The 24,782-nt window shown below is 35.7% G+C and overlaps 1 protein-coding gene across 8 annotated transcripts in view; it reads right to left on the reverse strand.

Annotated features, from left to right (window-relative positions):
- The window catches only part of CNOT4 (CCR4-NOT transcription complex subunit 4), a 143,713-nt gene that overhangs the window by 21,869 nt on the left and 97,062 nt on the right, over window positions 1-24,782 (reverse strand). For 6 of the 8 annotated variants that reach the window (XM_082472987.1, XM_082472989.1, XM_082472986.1 and 3 more), the window contains 3 exons: window positions 13,743-13,800; window positions 10,889-11,138; window positions 9,506-10,006 (listed from right to left, as the gene is read on the reverse strand). In XM_082472987.1, the coding sequence (XP_082329113.1) occupies window positions 9,506-10,006; window positions 10,889-11,138; window positions 13,743-13,800 (809 nt within the window). Of the gene's footprint in view, window positions 1-3,552; window positions 4,550-9,505; window positions 10,007-10,888; window positions 11,139-13,742; window positions 13,801-24,782 lie in introns of those variants that run through there. The other 2 variants (XM_082472991.1, XM_082472990.1) reach the window with 1 other exon arrangement.

Here is a 24,782-nt window from a genome sequence, read left to right on the forward strand (position 1 = left end):
CAAATGCCTTCAGTCAATGACTGCTGTATCCATATCCTTGATATTTCCTCATGAATCCTACAAATCTGCTTTCCATCTACATCTTTTTATGAAAGTAACATTTTTAAAGGTCACTAGAGACTTGGCCAAACCCAAAGCCGTTTTCCTAGATCTCATTCTTTCTGACTTCTAATTCATAATTTCTTCTCCAATCCTACTAGTTATTACTATTCCAACCCAGGCCATCTTATTTGCAATGACATACTGGAACTGCTTTCTAACTGGTCCTAATTTCAAGCAAACATATTACAGAATTAATCTTCTTAAAATGCTACAATCAAGTTACATATTTGCCAAAGAACATGTAGTTCTCTAACACTGACCACATCCACATCAAGACTAAACTCTTCTTCCTAGTTTTCAAGGCTTTTGCACACTTATCCCACCTTCCTATATGACCTGTAATACCTCAGACGAGTCCATCTCCTTACTATCCTTCCCTCCTGACCCTTAGCAGACCATGCTAATCTCCGTTCCCGATTCTTTGTTCAATATGTTCCCTTTACTGTATTTTCCACTTCCATCATTTAATTTCAAGCCATCCTTCAAAAGCAAAAAGCCCCACACTTTTTATGAAGCCTTTCCCTGAATCTGCTCACAGTAACTTCTTTCTCTAACTCCCATTTTTACTTTTGTATCAGCAAAGTGTCTGATTAGCTCACTAAACATTTCATGTGTGAATACCTGTATATACTACTACCATTTATTCAGCACAAGGAGACAACGTAGTAGATATTCAAATAAAAAGACTGAGAGAAGAGACGTAGCACTAATGGCAGAAGGACTAGCTTGAAACCAGATAATTGACTTGGTTATATTTTGTAGAAAAAGACATATATATCATAATTTTGTGATATCACCTCTTTAAAAAAAAACATTTTTAAGTTATTGTGCTTTCAATTGTATGATATACATCTCTTAAGCAGATATGGGAAAGCTTCATGATCAAATAAACAAAAGAATCTAAAACCTTACAACTCAATATAGGATAAAATGTCCCCCCATTTTTATATATGCATAAATAACATGGTGGTCTTCATTTCGTAAGATTTCAATGCACCTGCAATTCGTTCCTTTCTCTTGGCTTTCTGAGGTAAGGCCTCTGTGGGAGTAGCTCCCTATGTACCTGTATCACAGCAGAGGAGAGCTCTGTCAGTCTTGAAGGTGCTTGGAATACTGTACAAATAGGAGCCATGTCAGTAAAACTGTGCACACAATGCATTAAAGTTTTCTTTAAAAGAACATATATAGAGGAAGCTGTACTTAATCGCCACAACACTAAGAGTAAGACATGAGCACACACACATGACTGAGAAATACTTAAATTAGAATAATGAATGTATGTCTCTCACGTTAAAATTTTTTTCACTCTCTCCAAATTATCATATATTTAAAAATTTCAAGTATCAGTATTCAATACCCTTTGTTGCCACTGTCAGAGCAATGAATAATGAAATGAGTCTAGACTGCTCTGGCTGTTCCTGTGGTTAAAATATATCAAGAGCTGACGCTATAGAAATAATTGAAATAAAACTGTCACTAGACTGTTATCCTTGATAATAGGATCTATACTTTATTCAGCCTTGTATCCCTCAAGATCTAGCTCAAGTCACTACAAAGAGTAGGCACTCAAATATTAACGCTTTGTTGAAATAAGAGGAGAGTATACAAAAGCACCACCTGTAAAAACAAAATGCAACAGTAGAATGAAAAGGAAAGTATTATTTATCAGAAAATATTTTCTAATGGAATCTTTAAGAAATTAAAAAGAGGCACTTGACATTCATCATAAGATCAAAATCATTCAACCCAGGTCTATATCCTACACACTGGCACTAAGAACTGCTGCTCTGAAATGTTTTTTTAAAAGTTAAGGATATAAAAGCATATAAAGTTTCCCTTGTGTATGACAGATCAATCAGGCAGGAATTTATCAAAAACTAATTTGAAGTTTTTAGAATTTCTCATTCTTTACCGTCATTTGGTTTCATCAATTTACTTGCTAAGTGAAGCAGTACTTTGTTTCACGTGTTGTGTAACTTTTTCTGTGTTTTAGTATAATTAATTCTGACTGATTTTAAGACTTCACTTTTTAAAACCGTAATATATATATTAAGTAAGCAAAACAGCGAAGCTTATTTGTTTAGGCTTACAAAGTCTTGGAATTACAGTTAGTTAAATGATAATCTTTAGCTAGTCTATGTGAAAGTATCTAAGTTGAAGCCTAATTACCCAAGAAAGCATTTTTCCGATTATGGTGTGTATGTGGAAAGCGGGGGTGGTGGGGGGGTGGTGGTGGGGGTGGTGAGGGGGTGTTGGGGGTGGTGGGGGGGTGTTGGCGGGGGTGGGGGGGCAGGAGGGGAAGCAGGCAGAAAGACAGTCCTGGGCTCTAGCAAGTCTGGTAAACTACCTGACAGTTTTGTGGCAATGGCCAGGAATGAGAAAGGAGAGAGAACGCTACCACAGGAAAAAAGCTTTGTTTAACAGGTATATCTCTCAAAACGGTAAGTAAATGGGAGCTAACCACCTCATGTTTTTGTAAGAAGATCCGAGTGCTGAAAGGCTTGCACTGAAGGCTGGAGAAAACTATGCGCTAGTAAGTCCTATTACAGGGAGCCCAAGTTTGTTCACAAAGCCAAGGAGCCTCAGCACCACAGGAGACATTAAGTGGATGTCTTGGCCTCTTACAGCAAAAATGAAACCATAATCAACACATACTAAAAGACTCCATATTCAACACATGCTAAAAGGCTAACAAATCTACAATATTTTATTTGTATTTTCTAAATTTCTCATAACGCTGTCTTAAAGTCACTTCTAAATAGATGTTAGAGATTGTCATTTATGCAGAATTTTACAAAAATAATTAAAATGGCTAGATAATTAGTTGTTTCTACACCCTCAGCTAACCAAATTGAAGGATATCTAAGAATAGATTTTAGTTTACCCACTATACCTCAGGACAAAGCCATTTAACTTGTGTATTATATCTAATAGAAAGTTACTAGACTTTACATAGAGAGGTAACCCTGAAAACTCCAACTCCAACATGATATTAAGTATCGCTCCTAGTAAGGTATTTCATTATTATCATTATTATTATTTTAAATCTCTAGGCTTCCTTTTTTGGTATTCATGCTACTCTTTTAATATTTTTTAAAAAAAATTAAGGCGTATCTTTTATATCACAATGGTTTTTTGAAAATCTCAAGAGGAGATCTGACTTTCCCCTTTTTTCCCAGATGCTTAATTTAGGCAGAACATAGTCATGTTTTCTGAACCAGCTTTTGTCTAATGCTCAGAACTGAATTCAGTTTATTTTCTTTCATTATCAGCTTTAGAACTATTTCAAGAAATTGTCTATTATCCAAAAACATCACTTCAACATTATATCCTAATAAAGTACACCACTATTCTCTGTGATTAACTAAAATTACCTATGACAACTTACGTGGCCTAATTTTAGAGGATCCCCAATCTCTTCTCTTCCACCTTAGTCTCATTCTGGTCAGGTACTTGTAATATAGTTTTATTATCACACTTCAATTGTGAAACAATGAGATTTCCAAACAAATATCCCACAGAACTACCGTTTTTCCAATAAAAATGTTACACTACTATGGTTGCTTCTCACATACAATATTTACCCCATATTCAAGTTTCTGATAAATCAACTGTAAGTTGAAATTCTGTTTCTGAGGCATTTCCCGGTATACTAGGCAGTGCATTAGAAAAGAGATTATATTGCATTTAGTCTATAATAATTATCTCTTAAGCGTCTCTATATAATTAACAACCATTCAAAAAGAAAGTGCAAATGTGCAAATGAGAGAGAACAAAGACAGTTTCTAAACATGTAATGCATAATATAGGATAAATCCATACAACTACAAACAATTGCTGACAACATCCTTCTGAGCATTAAATGACACCACCAATTTTGTTTTATATGTATTCTTTCTTCTCAAGTAGTCAAAGAATGCAAGACATTATCTTCTTAACTTTCAAATTTTCATGAATATATTAGGATATTACCATTTTTTCACAAATCAGAAAACAAGGAACTACCATTATCTTTGAATATTTTCAATAATAGAGCCAAAATAACAATTCTAGCTAATCTCACCTGGGATCTTAATTAGTACTACAAGTTTATTTGTGTGAGTTAAAAAATAGTATCACTCATGAGAAACAATGCCAAAATTATTAAGCTAATAAACTGTGTTAAAGGCCTAATGAAGAAATACTTTAGCAACTATGAGGTAACACACTAGTTGTAGGCATGAGGAACGTTTATATTGGCTCTTTTGGGTGTATACATTAAATGCAAAATCAGAAAGGAATCATGCAAAAATCCGGTTGCCCATGCAAGCACCCCAGAGTCTAATCCTCTCCTCTCAGTTCTGTTGTCAGGCCACAGTAGTGTGGAGACTTGTAGGCTGCTGTCCTTGTTGTAATGAATGGGAAGAGGCTGACAGTGGCATGGTCGAAACCTTCACCTCTTCTTCCCCTGTGGAAAAGTCAGTCATGGTCTAGTTATGGGTGACTAGATTTGTTAACAGTCCCTTTAAAAATGATTTCAATATTTGGAATACTGATACATATATAAAATACATGCGTAATGGCTGGAATGCGGGTGTGAAACAAGACATGAATTTTAAAATATAAACTTATCAAGTACCTAGAAAGTAGTTATACTCCAATCACACCCTTAAATTTAACACTATGTCAGATTTAAGAACAAATATAATAGATTTAGAATTATAAATATACAAAAAGGAAAAAAAAAAAGAGACCAGGAAAGCCATTCTTTTCCAAGCCAATTGGACCCCTTATATATTTAGACACTCCTAATAGTAAGCAGTATTTTGTGAAAAAATTAAAACTAAATTCTCAGAAGTGAAAATGTGATTTTTTTAAAAGGGAAAAATGACAAATCCATGTTTTAAAAGCAGTAATTATGTTTAGAAAAAAGAAATAAAAAGACGTAAATATTAATTTAGCAAATTACCATATACAGCATCTGAAAATTCAATGTGCACTTTTGAAGTAATCAGAAAATAGTAAAATGCTAACAATGATCCAATTGACTGAAAGTGAGATGACTACTTCTAGGTCAGACAACTGTACATGAAATGAGATCAGTTCTCCCAATTATAATTGATAATGACTACAAGTGACTTGTTTCACACGTGACTCAAAATTCAATCAAGTCACTGTTAAAACAGCTAATTCAGAAACTAAGAATTTTTTTTTAAATGCCCTCTCTTAAGTAAAATTCAAATGAACAAAAACATGAACAAAAATCTAATCCTAAACAGTTTCAAATATTTTTCTAGGTATATTCTGAAACAACAATGTTTACAGACTTAGACTATTATTTGTTTTCCAAATAATTTTTAGCATTATGGAATAAAAACATCTTGGCAGGGAGTTCTTTGAAAAACAAATCTGCAAAGTTACACTTGGAAAGACAGCTTAACTGATAACATGAAGATAAAGACTTTCAGTCTTTAGAACAGGTTATTTCATAGTTTTTCAGTAAATTGGCAAAGATTCTATAAATCCCAAATACATAGCAAGGAGGCTGTGTAAAGGAAATTTTAGACTAGAGCTCTTGGTGAGAACGTGGTACTCATAAGAACTAAACAAGAGATTAATTTTCATCAAGTCAATGAAATTCATTCTATTTTGTAACTACAGGTCATATTCCTGAGATGGGCCAATTGTCTCATGAATAGATACTGCTGATAAAAAGGGACCTCCCAAGTGTGTGAGAGCAAAAATCACTTACTATGGGAAGAAAGCCATGTTAAAGTAAATGCCAGTAATTTTCATTTATGAAGGAGAACATCAATGTTGTAATGAAAAACCATTTCAGTTACTAAATCTGAGATCTGGGTTCTTATCCTAATTCTACTACTAATTGAATGTGTGACTTTTAACAAATTTTTTAACCTTTCCAGAACACAGCTTTGCCATTCCTAAAATGAAGGAGTTGAACAAGGTAGGTCACTTTTCAGGACAAGAAAAGTCACTTTTTAAAACAAAAGCACATGGTTCCAATAATAAAAAAGGTCTGAATGGACTTCACTATTACTGCCCACTGATCAAAGTTTTCCCTCAAGAATATTTATTCCAAAAATCCTTCTAAATTTAGCAAACTGAATATGCAGCCAAGAAAATGCTGCTAAAAAGATTTCACTTAATTAAGGAAATAACTAATTTTAAACACAAAAATGATTTCAATTTGGCAGAGGAAATGGAAACCATGTTTCTGTCAAACCTCTGGCAACTGTCCTTCCCATGATAGGTTTCAGTGTATCAATTTTTAATAATTAACTGAAACAAACCAAAACTTAAATTTAAATACAAATATATAATAAATATAGATATAGTTTCTGTATGATACACAGAAGACTGACACCTCTGAGTGTTTACTCCTAAAGGTCAGGAACCTCATTTTGCTCTACATATCTAAAGAATAAATATACATGCCTTTTCCAGTACTGAATATTGTCTAAGTATATCTCAAAGTGGCAGGCCTCACTAAAACAGTATGTACTCTCCACTATGTAGCACTTAACAGCTACCCTGTGTAAGATACCATGATATTCACTGCAGAATACAGAGTTAGGCCTTTTTCAATAGTTCAACTCAAGTACAACTGAGTTACAGCTAGGGGTGGGAGGCAGATATTGCCTACCTATTAAATTGCTTCAAATAATTCACAGTTAAGATGTACACAGTTTTTCAGAATTTTAGTTTGTCATTTCTAATTGTTACTGAAAATCCTCAATCATCTGGCTACAATTATAAAACTATTCTGTTTTGAGGCTCAGCACATTCAGCTTTCTGAGGTATGTGTCAAATATTTATAAGCCATGGAAGGATTCTATAACTCTTGATAACAATTTTAAGTATTTTGGTACATTAAAACTAAAATTTCTCTGGTCATGAGAGCCTTAAAAGTAATCTAACAATAAGCTTAATCATAAGTCACCATTTAAATACCAAGCTAGTATGCACAGTCAAAAACTGAAAATCTGAAATAACAAACTCTCCCCACCTCCCACAAAATACAACAATGATTCAGAACCTATAGTCGGTGACTTCATTCTTAGAATTTCTGGGAAAACAAATGTATTTTATGCTCTATGGTTGAGTATACGCTAAAAGAAAAGAAAAGCCCACCAAGATAGGACCATAATTTAATGCCACATTTTTTTCATAAAGCACCTACTTTAGATGAAGATTTCAAATGACTAACATGAGGACAACTACACTCAAAAATCAGTGATTACTCATCACCCTTGTGGCATTTCCAGAATATATACTGGCTTGAAATATTTGGTTTAAAACTGCTCTTTTTGTACTAATGGACAATATGATAACCATGAAATCAGAAGAACAGATAATTTTTGAAGATGGTCATGTAATAAGTCAAATAAAAGTACACAATGAAGACAGCTAAGAACTAGTTCCACAAAGGCATCCTCCTTCCTATCAGATCAAGTCCATACTGTTTTGCCTCACCGTCAGAGCTCTCCGTCCTCTCATCCATTCTATGTATAAAATATATGAAGGACCTCCTGGTATAGAAGGCAGTTCTAATGCTTCTTAATGTAATGACATACTAAATCCTGCCTCTATACCTTTATTCAGGAGTTTCCATCAACATAAAAGGTTTTTTCCTTTCCCTCCTGCTAACCCGAATCCAGGATACAGATCAATTCCTACTTCTTCAACGAAGCCTCCCCAACAATTTATAGGCTCCACTGATGTGTTTTGGATTCCAGTATCATATGGTTACCACTTTCATACACAGTCTTATTTTATCTCGTCAACTACACTGTACAGTACCTAGAAATAGTAGCCATATTTTATACTTGTTCTGTATTATCCACATGGCCCAGTTCATTGTTGGGCAAACAGATACCCAAATACTTATAGTATTGGTTTAATATTTTATTGTTAAATGTTTAGAATATTTAGGGGAACTTAACTTTTAGTGTTATAATGTTATGAGATACACTACTAGTAATTTAAATGCCACATTTCTAAATGGTTGAAACAAAGCAAAACAAAACACAATTACGTTCTAATATGCTGTCTACAGTGGATGAAAAAAAGAGTACCAGGAACTGAACACTTAGTGTTTCACAAGTGAATATCATGTAGAAGAGGAATGAAAAATGTCACTCTCGATTATCTACTAACTACCATATCAAATGAACAAATAACATGAGTCCCACCAATGTGCAAACCACTACATTAGGTGCTATCATGCTTATGTGTAAATTAACTTCACTGTATCAACAGCCACAAACCATACTCTCTTAACCCAACTACTTGTCTTGAAAATGAAATGTTGTTGGTCACAAAGAGAATAGAGCCAAAGAATTTTGACGGATCTCTGTAAATTTATCTATCAACCTTGCTAAAAACAAGAGAACGAACGCTTTGCTGGTAACAGCACATTATTACAATAATGCTGTGCCATGTCATATCACAAAGGCCATGAAAAGGGATAAAAATAAATTTTATAAGTTATATAACAGAGTGAAGGACTATTCTATTCTACTTGAGAGAATCAGGAGAGAACCAACTCTTTTACCAGTCATATCTAAAGCCCAAATTAAATTTTGAAAAACTATTAATAAGAAAGATTCCTTTAGATATAGAAGTCACTTGATCTAATAAATATCATATGGACCTTAAAAGCCAAAAGTTCTGAAACCTTCAAGGGTAGCAGTACAAAACCAGAAGTATTCTGGCATCACTTACAGGAACCTAATATTTACCCCAGAAATAAAAACATGACAGACCAAAAGGAAAAATATCTCTCCTTGAACAATTTCTTTTTCACAGAAAGTATACTTATACACATATGTCTGTGAAACATTAATAATGAGAGTTCTCAAATATTAAGTCCTTTATTAACATATAGCACAGTTTTGATGTATGTGTGTGTGTGTGTGTGTTTGTACATGTCTATCAGTCAAAATAAGTAAGTTGTCAAAAGGAGTTAAGAGAGTGGCTTTATCCCTCATGCTCTCACTAATTACCATCTGTAAAAAAATTTTTGAACCAGTTTACTTTTAGAATGTACAATCAGAATTTTTACCATGGTGTTGGACTTTATGGCACCATAATTTCAGAGCCCATTTTTTTTCTTTGTCTTTTTGCATTTATATGCCATAAGAAAGTCTGGTAACTATTCCATTATGTAAAATGCTTCCAAGCAATAACTAGGTATAATACTCCACCATCCTTATAAAGCTCAATATTACAAGGCATCCATCTAATTAAAATTTTTTTAGATTATGATAAAGAGTTTTTCCCATTGAAATTTCCAAGACTGATGATAAATACTTTCTGTTATTCAAAAGTTCCCTCCCTACCCACCCAACAACCTGAAGGCATGAGTTATTCACAAATTCTCAAAGGCTATAAATGAACCTACCTGCTATAGGGATCCCTCCCAGACCTGTGTTGTGCTGTGGCGGGAGATTCAAGTCCAAGAAATTACTATTTGAGGTGGGATTTGCTGTGTGGTTCAAGTGCATGATGCTATTGCGTGGAAAGGCCATCCAAGGATAGCGGGCTGCCTGGCCTGGAAAACTGAATGAATTATAAACCGCTCGGTGCTGCTGAAATTGAGGGAACCTCTGTGGCAAGACTGAAAAGGTACTATTGAGACTCGAGTTGGCATTTGTAGGTGCAGCAGGATGTAGGAATCCAGAGCCCGGACCTTTGGCGGTTGTAGTGTGTGAAGAGGAGTTCTGAAGAGATGTGGGCGAAAGGGAAGGTTGGTCTTGGACTGACAGTTCCTTTTCAATCAGGTCTGCTAAGGCTTTTCGAGTGACATCAAAGGGATCAAAACCCAAGTCATCCTCTGGTTGTTTAGAAGAACCAAAGCCAAATGCTGCTTGCCAGTCTGTAGAAGACGATACTGGGATTGTTTCTGGTGGGAAAAAAAATCAGTGATGAATTTAAAATATATAGCTCACTTCCACACTAGTGCAACATCATACTATAACACAAAGGCAAATATATGCAAAATCTACGTAATTTCTTAGAACATTACGACTGTAAAATTACAAAAGGCCTCAGATACTTCTAGCAATGATTTCATCCATAAGTTACTAACTTCAAAAACTGAATCATATAGACTGATTTTGCTGATCAAAGAAAACAAAGTACTATTTGAAACCCAAATTATACTCTCAACTAGTCATCATCAAAACCCAAAATAAGTCATTTAAATGAAATAAAGTAATAAATATAACAGAATTCAATTAGTAAAGTTTATTTTTGAAATGTATTTATCAAAGACGAAGTATAATTTTGAATATATGCTTTACATACTACTACTATAACTTAATGAAAAAAGTATCCATTTAATCTTTGTATTTTTAAATTGTCTTGATTTTGTGTTATCCTTCACATTAACGAGAACTTACAATGAATGAAATTGGAAATGTCTCAAAATGTAACTTTAAAAATTAACTAACATACTTCTTTGTCAGCTGGGGAAACATTTTAAAATATATAACTATACAAACACAAATCTAATTAAAAATTGTAAGCCCTTAATACTTCCTAGAGGAATAAGCATTTGATTATTGGAAAAATGATCTAACCCTTGATTTCTGGAGAAATTTGTCTGTTAACATGGTAAGTTCTAGGTCACAGAACTACTTACCTAACCATCCAATTCCTTGCCATTTAAAAGTTTACATTTTTATGAAAAAGGGAGTGGACAAAAAAAGGATAAAAACACATCCAGCAAAGGTCTCATTTTAGTCTGAGTATAATTACTAACACACACAGTATTGTTATATACCTGATGTGAAGAGGCTCTGTGGTTCTGGTGCTGTAGGCCAGTCACTGGATGTCTGTGGGGAACTGGGGAAAGGAGGAAGCCCACTTGGGATAGGGTTGGGATGGCGGAAATTGTCAGAGAATAACGACTGTGACTCAGTTACTGCCCCTTCAAAAGGAGACCGTGCACTGTGATTGGATGAACTGATAGGGATGACTGGATTGGATTTTGATAAACCAGGTGGTGGTGAAGGTGTATCACTGTTAGATATCTAAATAAAATGGAAAAAGAAAAGAATAATCAATATAAGTTTATACAATGTAATAAGCCATAGTTTAAAAGGCTTGCAATGAAAGGTATTAGAATAGTGATCTTCAAAAACTGGGGTACTTAAAGACTTTTTTATGAGAGCATAAATTTTCAAAAAAATCCATCAACTTATATATGTACTCTTTTATAAAACTGACCCTCCTGAAAAGACACAGCCAGTATCCTCTCCTTTTACAACCTAATTTCTCTTACTTTACAAAGACAATACTATTTCTCACTCTCTGGGATCTAACTATAGTATCTTGCCCAAGTGTGAAAACTTTCTGGGAGCCAAACAAAACTTTATTAGAAATATTAAGATTAGTGATGACACAGTGACTGACTCTAATGACTAGATTCTTTGGCAAACTAGATGATTCCCAATACTTCAGTTCTGAACAAAATGGAAAGAAGATCTAATCAAGCTATTTCCAAAAGCATCATTAAAAATAGTTTTTATAAGAAATCTTAATATGATTCTTAGGTATTTAATTCACAAGGAGTTCGAAAATTTGAGTGATATTGATATAACTCTTTCTTCCATCTACTTATTTATATGAACAAGATGTTTCAGCACCTGTATTTAGAAAAATGAAAACATGACTAGATTGCTGCTGAAACATCTCCTTGTACCAACAGGTAATATTCATCCATGGATACAAAAAAACTAATTTTAAAATGCCCTATCCACTTCATTAAGAGGTAAATTTCCAATATAATTTTAGTGTTTATGTTTAATGATTAATTTTTTAATCAAACTCTATACTTATATATATATTGCTTTGATCAAATCAATACTATAAATAAAAATTCAGAAGAAAGAAGTTTGGCATGTGTCAACAAAATATTTTTATTTCCAATTCAAAATTTATACGTCTACTTTTATTTGAGAGAATGCCTATCAAGCATAAACTATATATATATATATTTTTTTTTTTTTAATTAAATTTAATTTATTTTTGGCTGTGTTGTGTCTTCGTTGCTGTGCGTGGACTTTCTCTAGTTGTGGCGAGCAGGGACTACTCTTTGTTGCAGTGCATGGGCTTCTCATTGCGGTGGCTTCTCTTGTTGCGGAGCACGGGCTCTAGCCACGCGGGCTTCAGTAGTTGCGGCACGTGGGCTCAGTAGTTGTGGCTTGCGGACCCTAGAGCGCAGGCTCAGTAGTTGTGGCTCACGGGCTTAGTTGCTCCGTGGCATGTGGGATATTCCCGGACCAGGGCTCGAACCCGTGTCCCCTGCATTGGCAGGCGGATTCTTAACCACTGAACCACCAGGGAAGTCCCAAGCATAAACTATATTGCATTAAGAAAAAATTCTGTAATACCAGTGAAAATTAAAAAATGAGTTCAAGGAATGATGTAAAATTTCTGATTGTTAAAGAATACCTTGTGTAAATGGATGAGGGAGAAACAAAACATTCTGATACTTAAATCTCTCAGATACTTATTAAAACCCAATGTAGCATGTTTATTTAAAAATACCAAAATTTATAATAAGCTGGAAATTACATCCTTTGCAGCTATTTTTAACTTATTATGAAAAAAAATTTAATGTTAACTTAAAATATACAAGGGGATATACAGATTTTCAAATTCTTTCATGGAAACTGTGAACAACAAGTTTAGAAAAACAATGTATTTTAGATCTCTAAGTTTCTCACACTGTGGGGAACTGGCTGTTCTTTACAGAAGAGATTAGAACTACACTTTTTTTTTTTTTGAAACCAAAGTAAGAGGTGTACAGAAACTTAAGTAGTGAAAAGCTAGCAACTAGACAAGATGATACAAAGCATGGTCTAAAGATCAGGACCTCATTCTGTATCATAGTGGATGCAACTTTGAACTTAACTATTTGGTTTATCATTTCAAAGCCAAAAGTCATTTGAGGGAAGGGGGAAAGCTTGGGGGCAAGTTCACTGAGAGAAATAGAAAATTAAAGTTAGTTTGGGATTAGCAGATGCAAACTATTATCTATAGGATGGATAAACAACAAGGTCCTACTGTATAGCACAGGGAACTATATTCAGTATCCTGTGATAAACCATAGTAGAAAATCATATGAAAAAGAATATATATATATGTATAACTGAGTCACTGTACTGTACAGCAGAAATTAACACAACATTGTAAATCAACTATACTTCAATAAAATTTTAAAAAAAGAAAAGAAAATTAAAGTTGACAGCAAGGGACAAGGGGAGCATGGGGCAGAGAAACAACTCAAAATCAAGAATGCAGAAGGCATGTTAGTCTGGGACCATTTCATGTAGGGTCAAAAAGACCAAGAATATCAGGGACTCCAAGGATACTAATGTATTAGCACACAGTACAATAACATATGGTCATAATGATAATTCTGAGTCATCAAGAAAGGGTTAAATTATGCTCTATTCTGTGGAGAAAAAGAGGGCTAATTATAATACATTTAATAAAGATGTCCACTGAAAGTGTTTTTAAATTGTTTCAGTATTTAAAGTATTTTTCACTATCTAGAAAATTCACTTGCATAGAATGTCTTGTTTCAGCAGATGGCAGATAAATGAAGGAATACAGTATCAAAATCTTACCTGCTGGGAATTATCACCATTCCCTATGCTGAGAGAATCGGAAGGTTTGTCAATGGGGCTGTAAAAAGGAAAAAATAAAGTCAAATCAGAGTACATTTATTCCCCACAACCAAAGCCAGAAAAATAGACATTTTATCATCTTAACATTTATTGGAGCACTCTGATGTAAGACATTAGGTTAGATGCTGGGGACACAAAGAAGTATAAGATAAAATCTCTATCCTTGAGCAATTTACAGTCTAATTAGATTCTCAAAAAACAACGGGTGAAACAATAGCTTATGAAAAAAAAAGTATTGCTTAAAATGGATACTAATCTATTATTTAGTTTTGTGCCCATGATAAACACTTCCCCATTAAAATTCTTGAAATAATACTCACCTATTTTTCTAGGTGCTTAATGGAGAGCGTAAAAGTTACTGAAATGTTATCTACAGGTTCTTAAAGGCAATACCTTTTTTTAATACTTCAATATCCTAATCATAACCCTAGAGAAGGCGTATGTAAGTGTACACACACACACAAACACACACACACACACAGGAGACTAACAGAAAGAAACTTTTGTGCAAACTATTGCCTCAAACTAAAACAGTAAAACTTGACTTCCACAAGAGAAAATGCAGTATCACGGTAAAGTAACACAGATTTGCTAACTTCAAGTCCATTTTAACTCATCTGACTTAAAAACAAAAATCTTTATAAACATTATAACACTGACCTAGCAAGTCATTTCTACAACTAACTTTAACCCAGCACATGAACAAAAGATAAGTATTAGTACCCATATACTAATACTTATTTCTGATACAATATTATAGCAAAAAAATTTAAGATTCCAAATTTCTCAAAATTATTTTATTGCCTGGAAACATATACAAAGTCACCTTACAAACAGACAACTTACTGGTACCACATTTAATTGTTCTAGAAAAATTTAACAAGAACCCAACCTGAATACCAAGTGTATCTTCTGCAGAAACACTGCCAGATGCTCTTGAATCTGATTGATAAGTCTGAAATTTACTTGAAGAGCATCTTTACTTATTATTCACAGTATATCAATAAATCAATTCATATTATTGTCAAGTGGGTAATACAAATAATTTTAAGATACAGCACTGAGCCCACTTAATTTAGAGGCAGTTGGGGAAACAAGACAGGTACACACCAACAAATATCAGCCAGTGTCAACTATTAAATGAACTGTTTAAACACTAAATGCCATAAATCTTTAGAAAAAAGAGGAGCCACCCCAAGTGGGGCAATTAGGAAAAGTCTCCTAGGGAAGTTCACATTTAACTAGGTCCTTAAAAAGATTTGCACATTGGGAGGAGGAAGGGAAAGGGGGAAAAACAGCATTAAATGTAGGAAGAGCAAGTGTTTCAAGAATCAAAAGGTCGTAGAAAAGGTTGAGAGAAAGGTAATTAGTTTAAGCTAACATATAGGATGATTTTAACAATGGGAGGTAAGGATAGAAAGATAAGACACCACAGGTCAATGGAAATTTTTTTGAGCACAGAAATGATATGTAATAAATAAAGTAGTGTTTTAGAAAGATTAATTTGGTGATAGCATGAAGAACAGGCTGGAATATAATTCAGATAATCTGAGATAAACTTGCAATATTTTTTAAAAATTTACTGTGGTAAAATACACTTAATATAAAATTTACCATCTTAACCATTTTTAAGTGTACACTTCAGTGGTATTACATACACACACCTTGTTGTACAACTATCACCAACATCCACCCGCATAACTCTTTTAATCTTATGAAAATGAAATTCTATACCCACTAAACAACAACTCCCCATTTTCCCCTCCTTCCAGCATCTACCATATACTTTCTATTTAGATGACTTTGACTATTCTAAATGCCTTGTATATAAGTGGAATCAGAGTATTTGTCTTTATTGTGACTAGCTTATTCCATAAACAATAATGTTCTCGAAGTTCATCCATGTTGTAACATACTGCAGAATTTCCTTCCTTTTTAAAACTGAATATTACATTGTATATATGTACCACATTTTGCTTGTCCATTCATCTGTCCATGGACACTGAGATTGCTTCTACATTTAAGCTACTGTGAGTAATGGGGCTATGACATAAGTGTACAAATATCGCTTCAATATACTGCTTTCAATTCTTTTACATGTATATAAAGAAGAATTGGTGGATCATATGGTAATTTTACTTTTAATTTTTTGAGGAACTGCCATACTATCTTCCACTACAGCTGTACCATTTTACATTCTCACCAACAGTGCACAAGGACTCCAATATCCCCACATTCTTTCAAACTCTTGTTTTCTGCTTTTTTGATAGTGGCTATGCTAACGGGTGTGAGGAGAATGGGTATGAGATGTCTCATTGTAGTTTTGAGTTGCATATCCCTAATGATTAGTGATGTTGTGCATTTTTTCATATGCTTATTGGCCATTCACATATCTTCTTTGGAGAAATGTCTATTCAAGTCCTTTGCCCATTTCTGAACTGGGTTATTTGATTTTTTTGTTGTTGAGTTTTAGGAGCTCTCTACATATTCTGGTTAATAATCCTTATCAGATATATAATTTGCAAATATTTTTTCCCATTCTGTAGCTTGTGGATAGTGTCTTTCGACTTACAAATATTTTTAAGTTTTCATGAAGTCCAATTTGTCTATTTTTTCTTTTGTTACCTGTGCCTTTGGTGTCATATCCAAGAAATCACTGTCAAATTCAATGTCATGAAGCTTTTGTCCTATGCTTTCTCTTAAGGTTTTTTTTTGGGGGGGGGGTGTTTTAGGTCTTAAATTTAGGTGCTTGATCCATTTTGAATTAATTTTTGAATATGCTGTTAGGTAAGGATCCAACTTCATTCTTCTGCATGTAGATACCCAGTTTTCCCAGCACCATCTGTTGAAAAGATTGTCCTTTCCCCAGGAGTCTGGCCTTGGTACCCTTGTCAAAAGTCATTTGGCCATATTTGTGACAGTTAATATTTATGGGCTGTCTATTTCACTGGTCTACACGTCTATCTTTATGTTGATCCCACACTATTTTGATTACTGCAGCTTTGTATAAGTTTTGAAATCAGGGAGTGTGGGTCCTCCAGTTTTATTCTTCTTGTTCAAGATTATATTGGCTATTTGGAGTCCTTTGAGATTCTATATGAATTTTAGGATGGATATTTTACCTGCAAAAAATGTCACTGGGATTTTTGACATGATTGGGATTGAATCTGTAGATTGCTTTGGGTAGAATTGACTTTTTAATATTAAGTATTCCAATCCATGAACATGAGATGTTGTTTTCATTTATTTATGTGGCTTTTAAAATTTCTTTCAGCAATGTTTCATAGTTTTCTTGTACAAGTCTTTCACTTCCTTGGTTAATTCCTAAGTATTTTATTCTTTTGATCCTACTGTGAATGAAATTGCTTTCGTAATTTCTTTTCAGATTGTCCACTGTTCATGTACAGAAATGCAAATGATTTTTGCGTGTTGACTCTGTATCTTGTTACACTGCTGAATTCACTTATTAGTTCTAACAGGTGTGTGTGTGTGTGTATGAGCTTTAGGATATTCTACATATAAAACCATACCATCTGCAAAAAGAGATAATTTTACTTATTCTTTTCCAATTTAAATGCCTCTTCTTTTTCTTGGCCAATTGCTATGGCTAGAAAATACAATACTGTATTGAACAGAAGTAGTGAAAGCAGGCATCCCTGCCTTGTTCCTCACCTCAGAGGAAAAGCTTTCAGTCCTTCCACCATTGAAAAATGACTGTGGTTTTTCATATATGGCTCTTACTATGCTGAAGTAGCTTTCTTCTGTTCCTAGGTTAATTGTTTTTGTCATGAAAGAGTGTTTAATTTTGTCAAATGCTTTTTCTGCATCTATTGAGAGATCCTGTGGTTTTTATCCTACATTCTGTTGATGTGGCATATTGCACTGCTCAATTTTCACACGTTAGACCATCCTTGCATTCTAGGAATAAACCACACTTGGTCTTGGTGCATAATCCTTTTAATGTGCTGAATTCTGTATGCTCGTGTTCTGTTAAAGACACATGCATCAATGTTCATTAGGGGTTTAAAGTTTGCTTTTCTTACAGTGTCTTTGTTTGGCTTCGGTTATCAGGGAATGTTGGCCTCAAAGAATGAGTTAGGAATCATTCCCTTCTCTTCAATTTTTGGGAAAAACTTGAGAAGGATTGGTATTAGTTCTCCTTTAAATATCTGGTAGAATTCACCAGTGTAGCCATTAGGTCCAGGACTTTTCTTTGTTGGGAGATATTTGATTACTAATTCAATCTCCTAACTGGTTATACATTTATTCATGTATTTTATTTCTTTGTAACATAGTCTTGGTAGGTTTTATGTTTCTGGGAATCTGTCCCTTTCATCTAGGTGATCCAATTTGCTGGCGTACAACTGTTCACAGTACTCTCTTATAATCCTTTTTATTTTTTGTAGAATCTGTAGTAATGTTCCCACTTTAATTTCTTATTTTAGTAATTTGAGATGTCTCTTTTTTTTCTTAGTTCACCTAGCTAAAGGTTTGTCAGTTTTGTTGATATTTTTGAAGAACCAACTTTTGATTTCATTGATTTTCTCTACTGTTTTTCTATTCTCTATTTCATTTATCTCTGCTCGAATCTGTATTATTTCCTTCCTTCTGCTTGCTTTGGGCTTATTTGTTCTTCTTCTAGTTCCTTAAACTGTGAGGTTAGATTGTTGACTTGGGATCTTTCTTATTTTTTTTAATGTAATAATGGCACTTATAGCTATAAATTTCCCCCTTAGCACCACTTTTGCTGCTTCCCAGAAGTTTTACTATGTTGTGCTTTCATTTTCATTCATTTAAGTATTTTCTAATTTCCTTGTCATTTCTTCTTTGACCCATTAGTTGTTTGAAAGTGTTGTTTAATTTCCACAATTTTCTAGACGTCCTTTTGTTAATGATTTCTAATTTCATCCTATTGTGGTCAGAAAAGATACTTGGTATGTTTATCTTTTTAAATCTATTGAATCTTAATTTGTGGCCTAACATATAGTCTATCCTGGAAAATGTCCCACGTGCACTTGAGAAGAATGTGTATTCTGTTGTTGGGTACAGTGTTCTGTATATGTCTGTTAGATCTAGTTAGTTTGTGTTGTTTAAATCCTCTCCTTATGCTTTGTCTGGTTGTTCTATCCATTGTTGTGAGTGGGATACTGAAGTTTCCAGCTATGACTGCAGAACTATTTCTCCCTTCAATTCTGTCAGTTTTTGCTTCATATATTTTGATGGTCATTGGGTGTGTAAATGTTTATCACTGTCCTATCTTCTTGCTGTAATGAAACTTTTATTAATGTATAATGTCCTTCTTTGTCTCATATAATCCTGTTTTATTTAAAGTCTATTATGGGGCTTCCCTGGTGGCGCAGTGGTTGAGAATCTGCCTGCCAATGCAGGGGACACGAGTTCGAGCCCTGGTCTGGGAAGATCCCACATGCCATGGAGCGACTAAGCCCGTGAGCCACAACTACTGAGCCTGCGTGTCTGGAACCTATGCTCTGCAACGGGAGAGGCCGCGACGGTGAGAGGCCCGTGCACCGCGATGAAGAGTGGCCCCCGCTCGCCGCAACTGGAGAAAGCCCTCGCACAGAAACAAAGACCCAATACAGCAAAAAATAAATATAAATAAATAAATAAATAAATAAATAAATAAATATAAAATAAATAAATAAAGTCTATTACGCCTGATATTAGTATAGCCACCCCTGATCTTTTTTGGTTCCTATTTGCATGGAATATCTTTTCCCATCCTTTCACTTTCAACCTCTTTGTGTTTTGGGGTCTAATGTGAGTCTCTTGTAGACAGCATATAGTTGGATAGTGTATTTTTATCCATTCTGCCAATCCCTGCCTTTTGATTGGAGAACTGAACCCATTTACATTTAACATTAACTAGTGATACGGAGTTATTATGTCATCATGCTATTTGTTTTCTATATGCCTTATAGCTTCCTCCACACTCCCCATTTCTTTTATGTTTGATTTTTCTGTAGTGAAATGTTTAAATTCCTTTCTCATTTCCTTTTGTGTATATTCTAGAGCTCCCTTCTTTGTTGTTATCATGGGAAATACATTTAATATCCTGAAGTCACAACAGTCTACCTTAAATTTATACTAACTTAACTTTCATAATATACAAAATCTCTGCTCTTTCACAGCTTCATCCCTATCCCTTTTGGTTACTGATGTCACAACATTACACCTTCATACATTGTGTGGCCCCAATAATTCTTTTAAATGCAGTTTCTTAAATTATGTAGAAAACAAGATTTGAAGTCACAAACCAAAGTTACAGTAATACTAGCTTTTACATTAAAGTACTGGACCTTAAATGTACTAACCTCAAGTCATATAGAAAGAAAAAAGTATAGTGACAAACCATTGTTATAATAACACTAGGTTTCATAATAGCTCACTTATTTACTTTTATTGAGATCTTTATTTCTCCATACAGCTTTGGGTTACCATCCAGTGTCCTTTCATTTCATCTTGCAAGACTCCTTGAGCGTTTCTTGCAGGGCAGACCTAGAGGTCCTGAACTCCCTCAGCTTTTGTTTATTTGGGAATGTCTTAATTTCTCCCTCACTCTTTGAGGACAGTTTTGCTGGACAGAAGATTCTTGGCTGGTGTATATATGTATTTTTTTCCTTTTAGCACTCTGAATCTATCAGCCCACTGCCTTCTGGCCTCCAAAGTTTCTAATGAGAAATCTGCTGATAATCTTACTGAAGATCCCCTTCTATGTGATGATTTCCTTCTGCTGCTTGCAAGATTCTCTCCTTTGTCCTGATTATCATGTCTCAGTGTCTCACTGTGGATCTCTGAATTCACCTTAATTAGAATTTGTTAAGCTTCTTGAATGTTTATATTTAGCAAATTGCGGAGGTTTTCAGTCATTATCTCTTCAAATATTCTCTCTGCATCTTTCTCTCTCTCTTGTCTCCCTGGAACTACAGTAATGCATCTGCTGGTCCACTTGGAGTCCTACAGGTCCCTTAGGCCCTGTTGACCTTTCCTCAATCTGTGTGTGTGTGTGTGTGTGTGTGTGTGTGTGTGTGTGTGTGTGTGTGTGTTCTTCAGACTAGATAATTTCTATCACCCTATTTTCAAGTTTGCTGATTATTTCTCCTGCCTGCTCAAATCTGCATTTGACTCCTCCAGAATATTTTTCATTTCAATTATTATACTTTTCAGCTCCAGAATTTTTTAGTTTCTTTTAAAAATTTCTACCTTTTATTTATTTTCTAAAATGTTTATTTGACTGCATCAGGTCTTAGTTGTGACACGCGGGCTCTGTAGTTGTGACATGCAGGCTCTAGAGCACGTGGGCTTAGTTGCCCCGCAGCACGTGGGATCTTAGCTCACCGACCAGGGATCAAACCCACGTCCCCTGCACTGGAAGGTGGATTCTTAACCACTAGACCACCTGGGAAGTCCCTCTACCTTTTACTGATGTTTCCTTTTTCGTTCACACATCACTTTCTTGACTTTCTCCACATTTTCCTTTAATTCTTTAAGAATCTTTAAGAGAGTTGCTTTAAAGACTCTGTCCAGTATATCTGCCATTAGGTCTTTTCCAGGCATGGTTTCTGTTGTTTTATTTTCTTTTGAATGGACCATTCTTTTTTTTCTTTGTATGCCGTCTGATTTTTTGTTTAACACTGGCCATTTGAAATCTATCTAGTAACGTGGTACCTCTGGAAATCAGATTCTTCCCCTTCCCCAGTGTTTGCTCTTTTTGTTACTGGTTGTTGTTTTTTTCTTTTTTGATTGTTGTAGGCTGTCTCTGTGCTGAGAACTGGTCTTAGGTGTAAACTTAAGGTCTTCTCAGGTCTATTCTGAGCCTTTCCTGGACATGCAGTCACTTTCTAATTTTCCCCATTACATGTGGTTGTTTTTGAATGTCCTAGGTCTTTAGTGTCTGGTTCCCAAAAGGAGAAAAAGCAAAAATTAAAGGAGTATGGCAGGAGGGTGTCAGTCCTTTAAATACCCTGAAATCACTTCAGAGAGGAAGGGACTTGCAACTAGGGGAAGGTGCAACAATGACTGCCTGCCTCTTTGTCTGCACCTGTGATCGGAAGCAATAATCAGCATTCAGAGCAGAGATCCTCAATATTTGAGAACATGGTCCTCTTTCTCCACCCTGTCTCCCGCAAGCTATATGCAAGCTGCTCCAGGAACATGTACATAGCGCCTGCCGTGTGGCTGGGGGTGGGGGAGGGGTAGCTGCTACTGTGCTAAGAGCTAAAATTGACCGAAGTTAACTGCCAAGTCTTTCCCTGGAAGGTGCAAGCCTTCAAAAGACCTCAGAGTTCCAAAATAGTTACATCAGACAGATTATGCAAGTGCAACTGTTGTCCAGGTGGAGAGACTGATTCCGGGTGCTATCTACTCTGCCACCTTCCCCAAATTTGCACTATTCTTATAATAAGGGAATACAGGCTTCAAGTTGAGAGGAAGGAGCAGTCATAGAAACAGAAGGATGAAATCAAGCTATTACATAGGAAGAACTTCAGTGTCTTGATCTTGGTTCACCTCCTCAGTCGCCACCATTAAAAAGCACTAAATAATAATTTTCAATATAGATGAGGTCAATCTTGCTAATGTCAAGGGCAATATATGAAAATATTATGACATTCAGAATTAAATCTTGAGACTGTTTCTGGATTACAACTAATTAGGATAACTTATATCATCTTTTCCACCATGCCAACTGCAGTTTCATAAGCAGTGATTCATTAACACTTAACGCTTTACCTGGGAAGGTTTTTATCAAAGATCTCTAGATCAAAATTTCTAGATCACTGTCATCAATCCAAAGACAGCTGCTGAAAAATCAGGATCAGGGCAAGATATTAGTAAGCTTAAGTTCCATTCAGTTTTAGTATATTCTTCAATTTATTTTAAGAATAATTAACAAATTCAAGGAATAATAAATGAGAGCTTTAGGAATAAGGATATAACTAGAAAGTTTTATTTTTTAGGTAAAAGGTCAATTAAAATTAAACCTGCCAAAGTAAGTGCAACTATAAGTGCAAAAACGGCAAATAAAGATGGGGGACTCCCTGCAAATGCATGTATAAACCCAAAAGAAAGAAAAAGTGTATTTCTGAAGTCTAATTGCAATAAATGTGAACTTCCTGCACTCTGATGGCTGAACAGAAAACACATATCTCAAAGCTACCACTAACAGGTCAGGGTTCTCACAACTCTCCTGGCATCAGGTGTCCAAATTCCTTCTTCATTAAGCTCTGTCATACTAACAAATTTGTTGTTTTACATTCAACATCCATCCACCCATTATCATGCCAAGACAGTTAAGAAAGGAAAGCAAACTTTAATAAATATCACATTTACTAATGACGATAGAGACCTATTTCCTGGGGTTCCCTGGGAATGGCTCTAGAACCGGATCCAGCTTTAGTACTGGTCCTGGGTTTGGTTCTGGCACTCTTTGTGATACCATGCCTAGTGTGGGCTCCAGTACTGGTCCCAGATCCAGCCCTGCTCAAGCAGTGGCTCTAACTCCAGGCTTAGCTCTGGCCCCCTGTGCCAGTGTGGGCTCCAGCTCTAATGACTCAAGTTCTGGCTCTAGTGGTTGTTCTAGCTCATCCACTTGTCTGTTAGAGACCACAATGAGCCTATGTTTCAGGTTATTTCCTCTGTTCCTGAAGATTAACTCTCTCCTGGTAGTAGCACCCAAAAGCCTCATCCCTGGGGCTTCAGGAGTAGAGGAAGTACAGCAGGTTCTTGGGTAAGTCTGCCTCAGTAAGAGGTTGGTAGTGGTGGATGACTTCAGTTAGCACGAATGACTGCAGTACCTCCTGGTGCAGGGCTGCACTTCATCATCGTTCAACCAAGAACAGGTAATACCCCCTCCCAATAAGTCACTTAAGTGCAACAGAAAGGTACCAGAGATGGTCTTCAGCAGCTGGCATTCCTGGCGGTGTTGGAAAAGAATTGCCGATTCTAGGGATGTGAGCTGACCAGACTGAACCAGAGAACCAAGGACCAGGCAATCAAGAGTAGGTTCATGTTAGAAATAATCACCACACAGAGGGTATCTGTCTTCAGCTCCTGCTTCAGATCCTGGTAGGTGCATCCGACCATGAAGCTGATAAATGTGTGGTTCCTGTTGCACCCAGCAGTCCCCTATTGTTGCCCTTTCCAGAACCACCTGAACACGGCTCCACCAGTCAGGCAGGCAGAGTCCCAAATTAAACCCTGACTCTGCTCCATCTTGGGGGACAAAGTTTTCTGGTTTGAAGTCAGAATGCTGAACTTCTGGAAACTTTGTACAGTTGGCCCTCAACATCCATGGGTTCCACATCCTCAGATTCAAGAATATTCAGAGGAGAAAACATTTCAGAAAGTTCCAAAAAGCAAACTTGAATTTCTCTTGTGCCAGCAACTATTTACTTAGCATATACATTGTATTAGGTAGCATAAGTAATCCAGAGATGATTTAAAGTACACAGGAGGATGTGTGTAGGTTATGTGCAAATACTACACCATTTTATATAAGGGACTTGAGCATCTGAGGATTTTGTTATCCTAAGGGACTGATCCCCGTGAATACTGAGGGATGACTGTAATTGATGAAGCTTACAGTCAGTGGAGACTTTTGCAGTCAGTCACCCACTGTCAGATTCCACTTCCTGGAATCTCATCAGCAGCCTCGTCTGGACAGTGAACTTCCTCCCCGTCTTGAGGATGAGGGGTCAATGGGGAGTTTAGGAAACATAGGGCTGGGTTTCTACCACAAAGGCTAGGAACAGATCTAAAAGCAACTCTGTGTATGGGGCCTTCCACAGGTCCACCCCTTTAGTCAGAAGGTCATCCTGATAGCTAACCAGGCAACTGAGTTCCTTCAGCAGCTGATTCAGGTGAAACAACAACTTTGCTCCAGCTGTGAACACTTCTCCAGCTGATCCAACCCATCGTCCAGGGGGGCTCCAATGCAGGTGTTTTGCTGCTGGACCTTCCATT

Source organism: Balaenoptera physalus, assembly GCF_965194825.1.
Source record: "Balaenoptera physalus genome assembly, chromosome: 8".
In the NCBI taxonomy this organism is placed as follows: Eukaryota; Metazoa; Chordata; class Mammalia; order Artiodactyla; family Balaenopteridae; genus Balaenoptera; species Balaenoptera physalus.